At 41.0% G+C, this 16,366-nt stretch overlaps 1 protein-coding gene across 1 annotated transcript; it reads left to right on the top strand.

Annotated features, from left to right (window-relative positions):
• Positions 1-8,868: 8,868 nt before the first annotated feature.
• On the top strand, positions 8,869-13,291 carry DUR3 (urea-proton symporter DEGRADATION OF UREA 3 (DUR3)). The gene is made up of 8 exons (XM_087379403.1): positions 8,869-9,528; positions 9,663-9,770; positions 9,864-9,959; positions 10,050-10,132; positions 10,239-10,459; positions 10,919-11,181; positions 11,419-11,657; positions 11,832-13,291. Exons 1-8 carry the CDS (start codon positions 9,370-9,372, stop codon positions 12,778-12,780), a joined length of 2,118 nt encoding a protein of 705 aa, XP_087235529.1. The 5' UTR covers positions 8,869-9,369; the 3' UTR covers positions 12,781-13,291.
• Positions 13,292-16,366: the final 3,075 nt, after the last annotated feature.

Here is a 16,366-nt window from a genome sequence, read left to right as displayed (position 1 = left end):
TTCATATGACTTCCGTTCTTGAAATCACATGATGCTACTGTTATTTCAAATATCATTCATTCTTTAAGAATATGAAATTTTTATGTTGTCATGCCCTAAGATTAAGTCATCTCTAGTCGTAGTTGTTCATGTTCCTATCCAAAGAATGCTTCTACCAATTCATTGACAGTAGGCAGTGAAAAGAAACAACCATAAATTTCTTACCTAAAGTCTGAATATAGTGATCCAACCACTTCAGAGAACCGGTGCATACCCTTTGAACAAGACAACATGGGCTACTTTTGTCAATCGCAATTGTAGTTGATTTTCAAAGCATCTTTGATAACTTTTACATACAAACTCAAAACCTAGCGATCAAGTAGTCGAAATGATTAAGAAGAACACTCTAAGAATGATTGTGTCATTAGATTGGACAAAGTCATGTTGCTTGCCTCCCACATTTAGGCCAGAGTATAGCCAAGCTTTGATATCACTGTTACAAAAATTAAAAATAAACACGATCACAAATTCATGATTTACAAAAACCACAAGTGGGGGAGAGAAGAGAAAGAGAGAACGACATAGCATGGGGTCCAATCTGCCCCCCTAGATTGTGGCTCTCACTTCACATCTAGAGTATTTCTAGCTGTAATTCCAAAAATCAAAGAGCCAATAATAGTACATCCACAAGCATCCCTTGTGCACAATTAGAAGGATTGCTCAAAATAGCTCCACAAGAAGAGGCTAAAAGAATGCATTTACGAAATTGAAGATGAAGGACGTAGGCTAATAAGAGGGGAGGAGAACATAGTAAAAGTGTTCATGAGGCATTTAGCTAAGACAGCTGGACAAAAGCCTAATGTGATCAATGATTATGAGATAAGACTAAAATAATTTCTGCAAAATCTACCCAGAAAGGTTGCCTATCATGAGGCCTTGTTGCTTGATAGGTCTTTCTTTTGCTCGCAGTTTTTTGCTGTCTAGACCTATGATCAGCATCAATGCTCCGAAGGGGGTCGGATACCCTTGGCAATATGTTCTACTATCTGAGTTTCCAATCAGAATCCCACAGTTAGAGTTACTAACTAGACTAGTTCAAGTTTGGAAAGAGAAGTCTCAGGGTTGCTACTGGGGTGGATTGAGGTCACTTTACGGAGACACTTCACTGGAAAGATCCCCGTGACCTACTGATTGCACTTTTGATGATAGCCTGCCTCTTTTTAGGCTTCACCCACGAATGGTCAAAAGACTCGATGGAAAAGGACTCAGGGTTTTCAGGCCGATATGGGGCCCGAGTGGGGCAACTTGGCTACCAGCGGATGTGATAGCAAGAAGTTTTGGGTTGAATATAGCCGAAGAAAGATTTGTGGCTCTAGTGCTATCAAAAATAAAAGAAGACTGGCCTTCTAGTCATTGTTGTCAGGTAGATAAAGGTTTTAGAGGGTTTATGTGGAAAAGTGGGAAATCTTTCTCTAAAGTAACATTGAAAGATTTGTGGGAGGAGACCTTGGAGATATGGTCCTATTGGTGGGAAAGGCTCATTGGACCTTTCATGCTCCAATGGACATCACTAAGGTATGGGCATGGTGCCTTAGGAGAGTATGGAGAGCTTCTCCTTCATTCCTGTTAAACTTCTTACTATGGAGGGTATTAATCGAGAAATCACCAGTTAGATCAAGGATATCCAAGTGGAATCCAAGAGCTAGTCTGTTATGTCCATTCTGCAATCTATGCAAGGAGACTCATATGCATGTGTTGTGGGACTGTTTTTTTGCCAAAGAAGTGTGGAAAGAAGCCAAAGTCAGTCTTAGTTCAGTTCACATTCAGATGACAATGAGTTGGAGAATTGCTTTATTGGGAGATAGAAGCAACTTGAATGATGCCCTTTACGAGGCCTGGTAGTTGGTGAGATGAATAGAGTCATTGCAAACTTATGGGCAACCAAGAACAATATTGTGTTTCAGAGGCCACATCTTGACAGATCAATGGGACCGATGGCGAAAGAAAAGGCTAAAAGTTTCATTAGGCTTTTTGGAAAAAATAATGAGGTCTTCAAGGCTTTTGGACAAATTTGGATGTAAGATGTTTGTCCTCTTGAAGAGGGTAGCTTTTTTTTCTTTTTTCTTCCTCGTTGTACTTATCCTTTGTTAATATGAGTTCTACTTTTTACCCACAAAAAAAAAACATAGCTCCACGAGCTTAAAATATCACAAGGCTTAATATGCCCTCATCCACAATAAATAAAATAAATTAGCCCATGGCTTAATATTCACTACTTTACAATACGGCCCACGGCCTTTGGCAACCATTCGATACTTATATCAATCCAAATCACCTTCACCATCGCCGTTCCTTGTTATCCAACTCATCAACTGTATTCAAGCTGCCAATTGTGTTAGTTGCTACAATCAATTGATGAATCATCACACCAACTAATCCTAACACATGTATGCTTGATATACAGACATCAAAATACACACCTTGCGACCAATTGCAGTAACACTAGCGACATTAGTATTAACATGGAACCACCCACAATACTAACCATCTAGCCTGGCAAAACACAGGTAGTTAGGCATCCCCAACTAAACCCCACAAAGCATCCACTAGGACCCCCGCCATGTCCAGTGCGCTCCTATGGAATACTTTGCCATAGTCACACTTGACTAAAATAAAATAATTTCCATAGCAAGAAATATCATGAATACAATTCCATAACAAGACTACTCTTTCTGCATTTTATTGGAGACTACTCTTTCTTTTTTATTTTTTGGCTTGCTATTTTGATTATGATTATTTCATTGATAAAAGCCTTCAGCTTTCAAATATAGACTCTATGAGTATTGGATTACTAGATGGATGACTCTCATTTGCAAGTAAGAGTTTAGAATTAGCTACTTTCCTTGGTTGCCAGGCCTGTTAATTCTTGGTTCAACATGAAGGTACTAGATGTCATCATTGCCCTTGGTACGCATGTATTACTATAGTATTCACATCTAGTTTAGCTAGTACATAAACAATTTTCTTAGTCATCTGATCAAATGATGGAAAAGGACATTATAGCTCTCCTTGTTTTGCAAAATAATTATCCAATTGACACGAATAATCTATTTGTATGCCAAGGGTTTTGCTTGAGAAGTAAGGAGTTCTACTTGATACTTTTCGCTAATATCATTGACTGATTGGACAATGAATCTTTTTGAAGAATTATAGAATATTCCTATCCTCCACCGACTAGTTGGAACACCTTAATTTAATTTTTAACTTATTGATATTCACTACCATATTTGATGGGTACCTTTAAGGCCCATACGAATTCTTTTTTTGGTAGTAGAATGTTTATTGGGTAGTAGTCTAACTAAATCATCAGTGATGGGCAAAGTACTGCCCATGCTTGGATTATGTGTTGAAATTGTGGAAATGTGGTCAGCAACACGCACGCACACACACACACACACACACACATCCCCTCATCTTCATCTCCCTACAATTGAAGGATTACTAATAGTTGGGATAACCTCTATGATGCTTGATGTTTTTACCATGGGTTAATTCACACATCTCATGAAATCTTGAATGGTTAACCATAATTATTTTACCATATATTGAGCCGATTAAGTTGAACAAACATAATATAAATATGAGATAATTTTTTGCATTAAATGTTATCTAGTTTCTTTTTGGTATTGATCTCTTTTGCATTTATGTTTATGCTTTAATACTTCCTAAATACTTTGAGAGATAATTATAATGGTCCTCCATCAACAGTATAGGTTAATAGCTTCAAAAATGGTTATAAGAATACTTCCCAGATATCATATATAAAAGTATTATATCTCCCATAACACCTTATTAGAGGAGTATAAGGGTTTTTCCTTAATACGCCAAGGGTATGATGAGACATAATAGTACCATGGAGGTACCCTTATCCCCCTTAGCCTAACCATTTTTTAGGAAAGAATTGGAGGGTTAATAGTACAAGATTTCCAACAAAAGTGTCAGACAGGATAACTAGTTGTCTTGTAATTCCATGTTAAAACCAATCGGTTATGAACTGGGCAAGGATACCCACCCCTTGGTTTTAATGATGTGATGATAAGAGGATAAAAAGTGGATGGGACCACTTCATTGTTGCAAAAAACATGGCATTTAATGATGTGATGATAAGAGGATAAAAAATAGATGGGACCACTTAGTTGCAAAAAACCATGGCATTGATAGGATATGGTATCACAAGACACGTGAGGGACAGTGGGAGAAGGAGTTGGCCATGTAGTGGATAGAGAGATGTATGAGTCTTGAAAGAAAATAAGTTTTAGAAAATTAAATTATACTTTACTTCTCTCTTAGATTCCAACCATTGGGAGATAAGACAAAAGGAATTGAGACACAGGGTTGCTTTATGAAGGTAATGGCAAAGCAGTGTGAGGTAGCCTGAAGGGGGGTGTGAAGGACTGCATAATGCTCACTCGTAGTGCAATGTAACAAATTCTTGGCTCGAAGGGACCTACTAATACACCTTAAAGATCTGCATGATTTTTAATTTGATAAAACAAAGTAGTGGTTGAGCTAGAGATGGGGGCCTTCTCACGGTTTCCTCAAATATAAGCATACATTAAGAATGCCACTAAATCATGCTACATTTACATATCCAAGGAAAATGTTTCAATGTTTGGCTAGTCTACAGTCATAGGGAGAGTGTTCAACCAACATAGTTCTCCGAGTCAGCAATCCATTCCCAAGCTTAGAAGCAAGTTATGAGCTAAAAGCAAGCAGGATGTCGTGAAGATTAAATTTCTATGTTGGCAACAATCCATGCGTTCTCTGAAATGTGTAAGCCACTAACAGAAAAAACCTTGGGCTATGGCTCCTAATGAGAATATTGTCTTTGCTTCAATGTTTCTAATATACCTTGCTTTGCAACTAATTGTAACTAAATTTGGTCGAAGTTCAGCCAAGAATCTCCATATGCTATCTTTTTTATTAAGGACTTTACAATAGAAGATGGAGTTGTTGCTAAGAAAGGAACAACCAAGGAGATGAAAAGACGAGAGCACACAAGACCCATTGGGAGTTGAGACAAAATCTACCACGGATGATTGTAGATCATTGAGTGGGATAATAACCCCATGGTCATGTAGGAGATCAGCAACAACGAGTGCAATGAAATGCACCAACAATAAGTATGATGGAGCAACAGGTGTGTCTATATCCACTCTAGGGGCACAAGGCCTCTTCTGCTCCCGATAGATTTGTTACAACCATACTCTTTTCATTTTAGCCATTCTTCAATATGTTGTCTATAAAGAACAACACGGAAACATAATTTGAGTGTGAAAACCGCAAAGTGCTAAGAAATAAAGAAGGGGACTCTTTTCTGTGAAAGCAATGTTAAGGTCTTACAGCTATCAATATAGACAAGTTGGAAATATGATCTCAACACCCCAGGGCCTGAAACTTATAGAATCAAATTCCTAAGTAAAGATCATGGTATTTTGAAGAGCTTAAGTAGGTCAGGTAATGAAACATATAGCAATAGAAAGAAAGTCCATGCTACCTAGGAAAGGGCCTTTAGCTCTTAATCTCAAGCTCCATAGCTAGACATCTAATTGTGATATAACTTTTCTTCAAAGAGGCAACCCTAGGCAAGCAACAATCAAAGATATTTGGTCATTGATATGAAAAGGGAAAGCAGTAAAAGCAGCTACATAGGACGAGGAGACAATCTGCTCAACATTACTAGACATAGGGTCGAGCAAAAGGTGCATGTAAGGAAAACATGAGAGGACCCCATCTCTAGCTCAACCAGTGCGTTGAAAGCCATGCAAATCTTTGAGTTGTGTGCCAAGTCCCTCTAAGCTAGGAATTTGTTGCATTGCACTGAGAGTAAGCATTGTGCAGTCCTCTTGCCCCCCGCTAGGCTACCTCAAACTGATTTGCCATTATCTTTGTAAAGCAGCCCTGTATCTCAAGTCCTTTTGTCTTATCTCCCAATGGTGGGACTCTTAAGGGAAAGTAAAGTATAATTTAATTTTCTAAAACTTATTTTCTTTGGAGACTCTATCTGCCACATGGCCAACTTATTCTCCCACTATCCCTCGAGTACATTGTGATATCATATCTAATCAATGCCTTAGTTCTTGCCTGGATCAGTACCACTATCTCTTCTTAATTTTTCAAGAATGGCAATAAAATGGTCCCATCCACTTTTTGTCCTTCAGTCATTACATCATTAAAACCAAGGTTGGGTATCACTACCAGTTTACCACCGACTCATTTTACATGGAACTACCAAACAGTAGTTACCTTGTCAAACACTTCTGTTGGCCATCTTATACTATTTACCCTCCAATTCTTTCATTAAAAATGGTTATGTGGTGAGGGGACGTCCATTGTACTATTATGTCTTATCCTACCCTTAGGGTAATAAGGAAAAACCCTTATACTCCTCTAATAAAGTGTTATGGGAGATATCATAATCCTTTTATAGATAATAGTTAGGAAGTATTCTTGTAATCTTTTTTGAAGGTATTATATACCTATAATCTTGATGGAGTACCATTACGCTTCTCTGTCAAAGTATTCAAGAATTATTAAAGAATTAAATATCAATGCAAAAGATGGTACATAACAATGCATAACATCTAATGCAAAAAATTGTCTCATATTTAGATAATGCCTTTTCAGCTTAGGCCATTCTTTCATGAGAAGTGCCTAAAGACATCAAACATCACCAAGGTCATCTCAAATGTTAGTACCTACTTCAATTGTGGGGAGATCAAGGTGAGGGGATGTGTGTGTGTGAAGGACAAATGGATTTCACCAATTTAGAGAGAGAGAGAGAGAGAGAGAGAGAGAGAAGTGCATGTGTGTACAAATGCATGTATCTTATGTGTGAATGTTGCACATGAGTAAGCACATACATGTGTGTGCATACGTACATGTGCAGGCATGCATGTACATATGTATGCATGTCCATACGTACATGTGCATGCATGCGTGTACGTACATACGTATGTGCATGTGCCTAATTACATGTGTGTGCGCATATGTGCATATGTGTATGTACACATGGATGTACATGTGTCTATGTGTACATGACTAAGCATGTGGCTATTTGTGTACACATATATGTATGCCCCATAGTACTCTAATATTTCTTTTGACACCTGTATGGTATCTAAATTTCTATGCATGTTTATAGGGATGGATTCATATCTATCTCTAATAGAGACTGTAGGTATATTTATGTACCAAAGATAGATATAATTATGTAGCCATCTATAGATATAAATCCATGGTAAATTATGTGTGCATGCTATATGTGTGGATGGTTAGTGTAAGTGTGTATTAAATATTAGGTATAATGTGTTGTGATACTTGTCTATCTAAGTGTGTATGGTCCGATAATCTATGTTCAAGGAAAGTTATGGAAGATTTAAATATAGGTCTATTGCAAGAAATTTAAATTCATCATTGGTATAAATCTTATTAGCTCATTTTTTTCAAACTTGAATGGCCAAGTTTCCTAGAAATTGACCTTTTCCAAAGACTTTTCCTCTACACCTTGTCATCACCAGTACGGTGTGTGCCACTTTTTAAGGACTTTAGGCCTTGCTAGATCATATTACACCAAACAGAGGTCAATAATGCTTCGCACAAGGGACGGGGTCTATTCCATGACGTACTATCTAGATAGATCCAGGCTCACAAAACTTAAATAGCGAGTTGTTATATTTATTATTTTTTCTTCTTTGAGTGAAGGGAATACGAGGCTACGTATGGGGCTCTTTCATTTGTGGGAGGAATGCTACTTGCCTTTTAGGGGCCACATCGAACATGGAAAGAGAATGGTTGTAATTTCAATGTGTACTAAATGTAAAGGTGAGTGGGGATTTCTTTTTTTTTAAGTTAATGCTTTGGAACATATCACGTGTTTATTTTTTTTAAAGTTAATGCTTTGGAACATATCACGTGCATGATATGTAAGTGTAAAAGTGCCAATCAACATGTATGTAGATCATGTTTCACATCAATAAGTAATTAATAATGTTATTGTCATGTCTCATGCAGCCTAATGTAAGATAGTATATTGGTTACCCCACAATATTACTAGTACCTTATAAAGCCCTAAAATTGATTGTTAAGAGGAATAGACAAGTTTGCAGAGGTGCTCAAGGAGGTGACATTTGTTTTCTCGGAACCAAGATAACAATGGCATTTATCTTGATCAACAACCCACTAAGGTCGCCTAATCTAGGCCATTGATCACGATGGCTAAGTCCATAAGGTGGGCTTTAGAACTTCTATTAAGTATTTAATCTCCCAACCATTCATAGGCAAGTTTCAAACCCACAACCTGCTCTATCTTAGCTCAGAGTTCTAACTAATAGCCCTGTACTAGCCCATTTGGGGGTTCATTGCAAGGATCTTGTTTTATTAAAAAAATCAAATTACGACGAAACTGTGGCCAAAAACTTGCCATCGGTGGCACCCATCCAACGAGATGTGGGCTTCCCCCATCATCAATCAGTAGTCCTTGCACTTGGTCGTGAGGTCTAGCAAAGTATTGGGGATGGGGTGATTCCATCGAACGCGTGGACGTAAAACCCGTAAAGTATAAACAGCGAACCAAACTATATACACAAAATGAACGGCGACATTTTCATTTACAAGTGTACAAAACATTCACTCGATTGTGAAAAAAATTGCAAAATTCTAGCCAAAGTAGTGATATTGGAGCGAAAAATGCTGCAAGAACATAGATTCCATAGGGGGGATCTAAGGAGATACGGGATATACGGAATATTCGGGAAGGGAATCTAGCCGAAAAACAAGCTTTGAAGCTCCAAAACGAGAGAGACGACTTTCTGAGCCTTTTTTAGCTTTTGCTGCTGCTGCTGTTGCTGTTGCTGTGGCTATGGCTATGGCGATCTTCATCACACCTCTCTGGCTATGGCGCCCCTTTTCCCTTTGCCCCTTCCCCTCCCCCCTTCGAGTCGCTGCATCCCTTTCCTTTATCCCCTCCCTCTCCCCTTCCTCGACTTGTTTCCTCCGATGAGAATCACGCTCTGATCGCTCCCGCTGCAATAGCCGCCGGCGGAGATTCCCACATCTTCCCTCGATTTCATCCCAGCTCCTCTCTGTAGAGTGCTGCACTGCCAGCCCACCCGCTCCTCCCTATACAGCTTACTTTGCTGGCTCAGCTTCCGTCGATCTTCAGGTAGCTGATCCATCTAGAATTTCACGTCCTCACCGCTCTGCTTGTCTGCTTTCGTAGCCTGTAGCTCATCAATTCTCCGGCTGCATGCTCGCTTGTCTGCTCCAAAATAGCCTGTACACTGAGCAGCCATCCGAGCTTTTGGCTGCCCAATCCAAATAACCTCAGCAATGGCCACAACCAGCTGCCCTCAGTATTACACTCTGCAAGACGGCTTGTGCGTGAAACAAAACAGTTTTTTTGGTGGCCACGCCCTTCTTGGTCAGGGTGTGGGCTACGGCATCATTCTCGGATTCGGCGCGTTTTTTGCTGTCTTCACTTCTTTCCTGGTATACAGCTGCGCTGCTTTTTGCTCTTTCCGTTATGATGTGCAATCAAATAATCAATCTCTCGGGAGCGATGATATCGCATCATCCATTCAAATTTGCCATTCATAGCTTCCGCGCATCTTTACAATGTGCAGGTTTGGCTAGAAAAACGTTATGTTGGAGCTAAACACACGTCTGAATGGTTCAATACGGCAGGTAGAAACATCAAGACCGGCCTTATCGCTAGCGTCATTGTGTCACAGGTATGCTTCTCAACAATTCAAAGCTGTATCTTGGAAAGGTGTACTTTTACGCTTCGTTCATTCTCATCTGGGTGATGCTCGCCACTTTGCCAGTGGACTTGGGCGGCCACAATTTTGCAAAGTTCGAACGTTGCCTGGGAATATGGCGTCAGCGGCCCTTTCTGGTATGCCAGCGGGGCTACTATTCAGGTATCGAAACGGCTTGCGTCAACAAGAAAAGCCAGAGTTATACACGTGATTTCAAAGGAAAAGGACCTAATTTAACAAGTTGTCTTTCAGGTCCTCCTGTTTGGAATTATGGCCATCGAGATAAAGAGGAAGGCACCAGCAGCGCACACAGTGTGTGAAATCGTGAAAGCCAGGTCCGCGCACATTTTGAAACACTGTATCAGCAGTCAGCAGCTTGCGAAATCTGGCAGAAATCAGTTTGTTTCCAGTCTCTGAAACCAATATTATATTGTGGTGCAGGTGGGGTTTTGCGGCGCACATGGTCTTTCTCACTTTCTGCCTCATGACCAACATTATAGTGACTGCGATGCTTCTTCTAGGGGGGTCCGCTGTGGTTAAAGCGTTAACTGGAGTTGACTTATACGCTGCAAGCTTCCTTATACCTCTCGGGGTGATCGTGTATACCCTTGCTGGTGGTTTGAAAGCTACTTTTCTGGCCAGCTATATACATTCAGTAGTTGGTAAGCTTCTTGATATAGATTGCTTGGTAAATTTAACATATTAATGATATATGGGCTAAAGCAATTGGAGCCAAAGCTGTTCTAAGTAGTAATCCTGGGATTATTCATGTCAGCTAGAAGTTACTGAGAGGTGGACTTTGGAGTGACTTCCTATTATGTTTGTTTTTGTCTTTTCATCTGTAGCTTAAATCACCCTTCTTTGAACAGCTTCATCAAAGAAATTATCCATACGGTTCTATGTTGCCAAAAAACTGCGCACAGCTTGGACTGACCCTTGGCCCCTTTTTCCTCTACATGATTGCGAGCTCAAGCACAAGCCATGTTTTTCTGCTTGTGATATCCCGCATAAGGACACAATGTTACTTTGCAAGTCTGCCACCTTTCTTTCTGGTCTCTCTTTGATTCACTGTAGAAGAGTCTTTGCAAAGTTACTAACCTTGAAACTTTTTGGTTGGACAGTTCATGTGGTGCTGGTAATATTTGTATATTTGGTATACACATCAAGTAGCAAATTAGGCAGTCCTGGAGAAGTGTATAAGAAACTCTCTGAAATCACCAGCAAATCCCGGAATTGCTCTGAGCCCGCCTCACATACAGGGCAGGCATGTGGTCCAGTGAGTGGGAATTATGGTGGCTCATACCTTACCATGCTAAGTTCAGGTGGTCTTATATTTGGCATCATCAACATCATTGGAAATTTTGGCACAGTTTTTGTTGACAATGTAATTTATTCTAAACCAATCCTTCACTCGCTTTGATTGGTAAAAAGTTTTTGAATCTTGCTGCCATCAGCGTAATCATTTCCATTTAAGTAAACAGTACTACCTCTACCTACAAGTACGAGTTCATGTAAGAAACCATTTTCATAGCTTTCCCTCTGTGAGGTGTGTGGTGTGCATATATGAGTGCGCACATGGAAGAGAGGCTCACTTCATGTCTCCAATCGCTTACCATTTCAGGGATACTGGGTCAGTGCCATTGCAGCTCGACCGTCATCTACACACAAAGGGTATTTGCTGGGTGGTCTGGTGTGGTTTGCTGTTCCTTTTTCCCTGGCAACATCCCTTGGCTTGGGAGCACTCGCTCTTGATCTCCCACTTACAGCAAGTGAAGCCGGCTATGGGCTGGTGCCTCCTGCAACTGCAACTGCCCTAATGGGAAAAGGGGGAGCAGTGCTTCTATTGACTATGCTCTTCATGTATGTTTTGGTCTCATCCATCCCTGAGATGTTACTTTGACTGAGCACTAAAACTGTTTGGAGGAAATTTTTACCAGTTAAATTGTAATAGAGCAGTCTGCTGGCATTCGCTGGTATCTGAAAGAGAGAGAGAGAGAGAGAGAGAGAGAGATTAATTATTTTTCATGACTGCAGGGCTGTGACATCTGCAGGCTCCTCTGAATTGATTGCTGTTTCTTCACTGTGTACGTACGACATCTACCGCACATACATCAACCCCAACGCCAATGGCAAGCAGATCCTCAAAGTATCACGTTGTGTGGTTCTTCTATTTGGATGTTTCATGGGGGTGCTGGCGGTGATTCTCAACAAGGCAGGGGTATCTTTAGGATGGATGTACTTGGCCATGGGTGTGATGATTGGGTCAGCCGTAATGCCTGTAGCTTTTCTCCTGTTATGGAGCAAGGCCAATGCAAAAGGAGCAATAGCTGGAACAATCCTAGGCTGTCTTGCTGGAATCATTACTTGGATCTCAGTAACAAAAGCTGAATACGGACGAGTCAATCTTGATACAACTGGCAGGAACGCTCCAATGTTAGCAGGCAATCTGGTATCGATTCTTGTGGGAGGTGCTATTCATGCAGTGTTGAGCTTCTTACAACCACAGAATTTTAATTGGGACACAACTAGAAACTTGACCATGGTGGAGGTTGATAAGATCGATGTCCCCATGGATGAGCTCAGTGATCAAAGATTGAATAAGGCTAAGTCGTGGATTATAAGATGGGGTCTGGTATTTACTCTTGTGATTGTTGTCCTGTGGCCGTTGTTGTCACTGCCAGCCAAGGTATTCAGCTCTGGGTATTTTACCTTCTGGGCAATCATTGCAATTGCCTGGGGAACCATTGGGTCAGTGGTTATAATTCTGCTGCCTCTAGTTGAGAGTTGGGAAACTATTCAATTGGTCACTCGGGGGTTGTTTACAAATGATGGAGTGATTAAAAGCCTTGAGGAGATCAACTTGAAGCTTAATGCAGTATTTCAGTCCATGCCAGAGGCAGAGAAGCTATATCTATCGCAGAAAGGAGAGTTCAAGAAAAAGGATGTTGAAACTGATGATTGTGAGGTAGTAAATAATCATTGAAGGTGAATATAAAGAAATTCCTTTCGTCTCTGCTTTTATGGATGCACCTTTGAGTTTACTTTTGTAGCCCCTGAAAAATGCCCTGATCTATTAAAAGCAGTGAAAACCATAATTTGTGAATCCTACTCCCAAAATGGCAAGGTTCACTCTAAGCAGCAAAATGTTCTGAATTGTAATTTTCTCTAGAACTCTTCAAGTTTGTGCCCTATCTCTCCCTGCATGCAAATCCTTGCAACAAATCAGTTGTAAAGTCTGTACTCCATAGTCTAATCATTTGTCCTATACTTCAATCATCTGCCTCCTCAGACAGGCTTACCTCGTGATCTATAAAGATTCCTGTTTTGTGGGGGAGGGGAGGAGGAGGACCCCTCTACCTGTGTACTATGCACTTCTGTTGTGTAGTAATCCCTTTGTTCTAAAGGGGATTTGTGCATGTGTTTCAGTCACGCGTGTTGCAATTATTGTCCTATTTGCAATGATTTACAGTGATGTATGAAAATGATTTTAAAAAACACGGGATTTATGAAAGCTTTTCCATTTGTGTTTGAAAACTTGGTTTTGCTATTCTCGTAAGAGGCAACGTAGGCATATGCACTAGGACCTAACAACAAGCTGGGCAAAATATTTCCATCTTGGGATGATTTGTGGAGAGTGTCCATGTAGAAAGCAACCAGCACTTATGATAAAACTTTTGTGTTTCTCTTTCCTTTCTTTCTTCTCTTTTTTATACATCAACCTAGTGGAATGTTTTGAAAAACTGAAACCTCCTTCCACCAAGTGGGTGTAATGTAACCATTCCCTATATCTTTAATCCAACAAGCGCAACAAAATGTTTTCACGTACACGTGTGCACACACCACACATGAATCTATGCAAAGCATGCATACGCACACATATGTATACGTTTGCATATGTGCAACATACTTGCATTTAAGGCACAAAAACTGTAGGAGCCTCCATTTATCGTATGGCAATTACTTGAATGGTTTAAAGCAATCCCAAAGGCCAGAGCTCACATGGCCAACCAATGTGCCATGGTGGCAAGAAATTCATTATTTCATTGGCCAACTTGCAACAAGAATTTTTGATTATATTAAAAATTATGAAATCTGTGTAATGCTAAAAGCAAAATCCCCTCATGAATGCAACGAATGTAACGGTAGCAGCACTTTCTGATGGTCCTAATTATTGTTCAATCTTTGACATTACACGATATGGCAAATCTTTTGAGCTACGAAACATACCCTTGCCTAAGGTTTCATTGCACATATTGCAACCTAGTGAAGCTCTTGAGAGAGACAAATAAACTTAGTACTCACTCCACCTTCAGCTTATAGGAACTCCACTTTTAGCTTATAGGAACAAAAGACTATAAAGTTTTTGTCATGATTATTCATTGATTTGTTACTAAAATATTGGGGGTGTCAAGTGTGTTCACAATTCATCTGTAAGTTATAATATTGTGCCTTTGGTGGAAAGTGTGAATTGGACTCTGTTTTATAGGAAAGGAGATGGAATGTGTGACTGCGGCAGTAGATAAAACCCAAAGATTCCATTCTATTGCCTTCCAGTGCCACCACGGTCTCCTCTTATTCAAGAACCAAAGAAACCTTTCTTTGCCAGATACTTAATGGGGCACATAGGTATCTGATCACAGTTCAAAGCCACAATTTTCTCCTTTTCTGCAATCAACAATATTATCGTGATCTTCTACAAAAGTTGCAGCATTATTTGCTTGCCCAAGGGAAGCATAACTCCTTCAGTGTCTCCATTCTCCACCTATATTTTGATCAAAGCCTTAAATGCAAATATCAATGGGCAAGAAGGCAACCTGCCTTACAAATTATCTTATCTCATATCTCCAAACTTCACTCAAGAATGGAAGATTACCCAACAGCCTTGACTATTCTCTATCATAAGCCTTGTCTTAGTTGAATCCGAAAAGCACGAACTCTCTTGGCATAATCTATTGAGATCCAAGGCATCCAGTAGCTCACACCATTTCCCAGATTCCTCCATAAATTGATCCAGCCTACCACATTAACCTTGTTTATACAATTGGCCCATAACTCAGCCCTTTCTCTAGTCATTGGGAACATACACCGAGATTACATGAAACCTCAACACCTTGCGGTCAATGGCAAGCATTAACACCCTCCTTTACCAGTAATGTGGTGCCTCCTCTTCCCCTCATAGGACAATAACGACGAATATCCACAAGCATGCAAACCTTTCCAAAAATAATCATTGTTGTCACACATGTTTTCTTGGAGCAGTAATACATCAGATTTGTTTATCAACATGAACCTTACACAACCAATTTGCTTTTCCTTTTTTCCTTTTTTTTGCAAAGAAAGGGACCTTCTCTTAATGCTTGAAAAACTTCATGCAAAACAGCAGCCCCAAAGGTGCTGAGTATAGAAAAAACCAAAGGCTGAAAGAAGAAAAACCAGCCTGTTCCAGATAACCCAGCTCACTGCCTAGGGAATCTCTGGTATAGGGGCTAACAAGCAAGTGGGGGGACTATACAACCAGCGAATCCCTCGCAGAGTGAATATGTAGAAAACTCCTGCAGGCCAAGCCTTGCAGAAACGTGTGCGCCTTGTGATAGTCGCCCTAGAGCCCGAGGTCCCACGCTCCTAGGCGGAGCGCAGGGTGTAGATGATGTCCTGCTAGATGGCGACCAAGGTAGCCGAGGGTGGAACCGGATGCTCACCCCACCAGACTATAGTGAGCGTCCCAAATGTTCCACACCATGATACCGGCTATTGCCTCCCACACACTATCCTCCGGAGGGGAATGAGGATCCCGGCTATCAGGAGGGACCACCTCATGGAGCTCTATCCTATGAATGCTCTGACCTTGTATCTGGTAAGCTGGAGAGACCTCATCAATCTAGAACGCGTGACCTCCCTCAGTCAACCAGGCCACCATCCCCCAAGTGTAGTCCCTCTCAAGGCACTGCATGCGTGTCATAATCCTAAGGCTTCCCATCTAGATCCTCTCTGCGCTACGACAACTCCAAAGGCAGTGAGGGATCGTCTCCAAAACACCAATAGAGCAACAGTGACACTGCCCCTCCACCTGCACCTGCCCCAACCATGGGCCTATGGGCAAGCCTCCGTGGGCAGCCAACCTCTGCATAGTGCCCTCCAGGAAAACCACTCCACCTTGTCGTAAGCCTTCTCAAAATCCAAGAAAAGGATGGCCATAGGCTATGACTCCTCCCTGGCCCAATCCACTGCCTCCCAGAACATGAAAATGTTGTCCAGGATGTTGTGCTCCTGTACAAAGCCAGTCTGTGTATCATGGATAATGTTGGTGAGGTGAAGCCACAACCGCAAACTCAAGACTTCGCTAGGATCTTGTATGCGATGTCCAACAGGGATCAAACAAATCCACCCCTTGCTCAGGGACTAAGGAAGGGAACCCGTGTGGAAAATATCCTGGCAAGCTGAGCGGAAAGGGCTGGCAATGATCTCCTAGAGGTTACGAAAGAAGGCCAGAGTCAAACCATCTTCGCCAGGGCACTTCTCGGTTGGGAGGGCCTTGAAAGCTCCTCATCCATGAAAGGCTCCTCTAGCCT

Source organism: Dipteris shenzhenensis, chromosome 9 (assembly GCF_047967505.1).
Source record: "Dipteris shenzhenensis isolate YYH24624 ecotype China chromosome 9, Dip_SZ_1.0, whole genome shotgun sequence".
Taxonomy (NCBI): domain Eukaryota; kingdom Viridiplantae; phylum Streptophyta; class Polypodiopsida; order Gleicheniales; family Dipteridaceae; genus Dipteris; species Dipteris shenzhenensis.
Note: the sequence above shows the minus strand (reverse complement) of the source record. Positions and strands in the feature narration are given on the sequence as shown.

Bases quoted from the DNA above. Each gene is read 5' to 3' on its own strand.
- DUR3 (XM_087379403.1), top strand. From the start codon at position 9,370: ATGGCCACAACCAGCTGCCCTCAGTATTACACTCTGCAAGACGGCTTG. The intron at 9,960-10,049 runs GTATCGAAACGG...GTTGTCTTTCAG, and splicing joins CCAGCGGGGCTACTATTCAG to GTCCTCCTGTTTGGAATTAT. The intron at 10,460-10,918 runs GTAAGCTTCTTG...TTGGTTGGACAG, and splicing joins CTATATACATTCAGTAGTTG to TTCATGTGGTGCTGGTAATA.